At 36.5% G+C, this 2301-nt stretch overlaps 1 protein-coding gene across 1 annotated transcript in view; it reads left to right on the forward strand.

Moving 5' to 3' along the window:
• Positions 1-1314, forward strand: part of SATB1 (SATB homeobox 1) — a 74598-nt gene extending 73284 nt beyond the window's left edge. The window contains exon 11 of the mRNA XM_012732074.1: positions 2-1314. Coding sequence (XP_012587528.1) covers positions 2-337 — 336 coding nt within the window. The 3' untranslated portion in view covers positions 338-1314. The remainder of the gene's footprint in view (position 1) is intronic.
• Positions 1315-2301: the final 987 nt, after the last annotated feature.

Raw genomic sequence — 2301 nt, forward strand, 5'->3', positions numbered from 1 at the left:
TGTGGAAGCCCTGGGGATCCTCCAGAGTTTCATCCAAGACGTGGGCCTATACCCGGACGAGGAGGCCATCCAGACTCTGTCCGCCCAGCTCGACCTTCCCAAGTACACCATCATCAAGTTCTTTCAGAACCAGCGGTACTATCTCAAGCACCACGGCAAGCTGAAGGACAACTCCGGGCTAGAGGTAGATGTGGCCGAATACAAAGAGGAGGAGCTGCTTAAGGATCTAGAAGAGAGCGTGCAAGATAAAAATGCCAACACCCTTTTCTCGGTGAAACTGGAAGCAGAGCTCGCGGTGGAAGGGAACACAGACATTAACGCTGACTTGAAAGACTGAGACAAAGTATTATTGTCCTTCGACAGTGCCACTGGTATTTACTCGCGGAAGGAGAGGTCCACCTGGCAGTCTCTCGGAAGACCCTTGTTCGTTGTTTGGCCAATGAATCTTCAGAAACTTGCACAAACAGGATAGTCGGGAAAGGATGGTTCAGACTGCACTAAATGTTTTACTCTGTTTTACAAACTGCTTGGCAGCCCCAGGTGAAGCATCAAGGATTGTTTGGTATTCAGAGTTAAGCTTTGTGTTCGCGGGCACAGGGAGGTGTGCGCGGTTAGCATGACGCCAGTGATATATATTTTTTTTTGAATTATTATTCTGGAACCTCCAACAAGCATTATAACTTCTGTGATTATTACTTCCTTCCTTTAATTATTTCTGTAACACTCCACACTGATCTTTGGAAACTCGCCCCTTATTTAAAAGAAAAAGGAAAAAAAAGAGTTTGTTACTCTATTGTATGTTACAAAAAGAACTATAGACTGTGGAATGCAGTTTAAAGATGACATATGCCAACAAATGCCTTGTATTATATGGCACTGCCGTAATTCAAATTTGTTTTTATTTTGGAAATAAAAGTTCACTGTAATTTTTTTTTCACTCATTGTTACATGATTTTTTTTTAAAAAAATGAAAAAAAAATGTGAAACACGACTTAGTCCTCATTATTTATTTGTAGATCCCGCAGCATCATGTTGTAATTAATTTTTTGGAAGTTTCCGTTAAATGTAATATTGCTTCTCTTGTTACCATACTGATTCTTTTCTATTTATAAGTGTATTTTGATGGGCAGTAAAACAAAGTGTCTTAAAAGTTTTAAATAGAGAAAATGTGCTTTACACAGTTGCCTATAAAAAGTGCTCTATGTTATCCAAGCAATTCATACTATAAGCTTCACTCTGATTGTTGTATGCAATTTTTACTCTCATGCAAATAAGCTTAGGTAAATAAAACTAATAGATCACCTTAGAAAATTATGCAATTAATGTGAAAATAATTGATGTTTGCAATGTGTCTTCCTTTGGTTTACAATCAATTTTAAAGCTACATCTGTATAAAATTTCTGTATAAAGGTGTATTTCTTTTTTATGAGTTCATGGCTATGAAAACACCAGCTATTTTGTTACAGCTGGCTGTTTTTATAAGTGTATCACAATTTTCTTTATGCAGAAATGTTCTGATTAGGAGTGGTTATTGACTGTAACTACACAATTAAAATTGTTTGTATGGTATGACACGGTAGGGTTTGTCTGCTTATGTGAAGTAACTTTAAAAGGGTGGCCCTGAGTTAGGTGCATGTTGATACGTTCTAGATGATAGTTTACTGGATTTTAAAAAGAACAATAGGAAACAAGTCACCGGAAACACTGGAAGTTTAAATCACAGAGACACATGCTCTTACTCATTTTTCAGCTAAGCAATGAAGACGATAACCTCTTTTGGGTTAACATGTTTCCTAATAAGCTGATATAGCAGGATGTTCAAAGGATCTTGTCAGCAACAACACAAATCAGTGTCTAGCAGTGAGGTGCTTAGGACGAATTCATCTGCATTTACTCCTCAATACTTCAATTATGGCAATGCTTTTCTTTCAGTTAATGTATAAATATTTTTAAAGCCCATCAATAGTAACGTAAAATATGTGTGGGGGAAATTGGGCCTTCTGTATAAAAACTCCTTAGTAAGTCATGTATTTTTATTTTTTTAAGTTATAAATGGAATGTAACTTAATCACTCTGAGCTCATTGGGTTGTCTATGTCATAATTTTAAGAAGTACATGAATAAGAATAACACACCTGGGATTCAAATACAATATTCCAAATTCTTGCTACATAAAACTCAGCAAATGCCAACATATAAAGTGAAGTGTGCTAATCATCACAGAAAGATTGGGGCCAGTGTTGCAGTTTGTGAATTTATTATTTTCTGTTTGATACTAGCTTTATGTATTTGCTTCGTCTTT

This window comes from Condylura cristata, unplaced genomic scaffold (genome assembly GCF_000260355.1).
Source record: "Condylura cristata isolate star-nosed mole 26May11 unplaced genomic scaffold, ConCri1.0 scaffold00033, whole genome shotgun sequence".
NCBI classification, from domain to species: domain Eukaryota; kingdom Metazoa; phylum Chordata; class Mammalia; order Eulipotyphla; family Talpidae; genus Condylura; species Condylura cristata.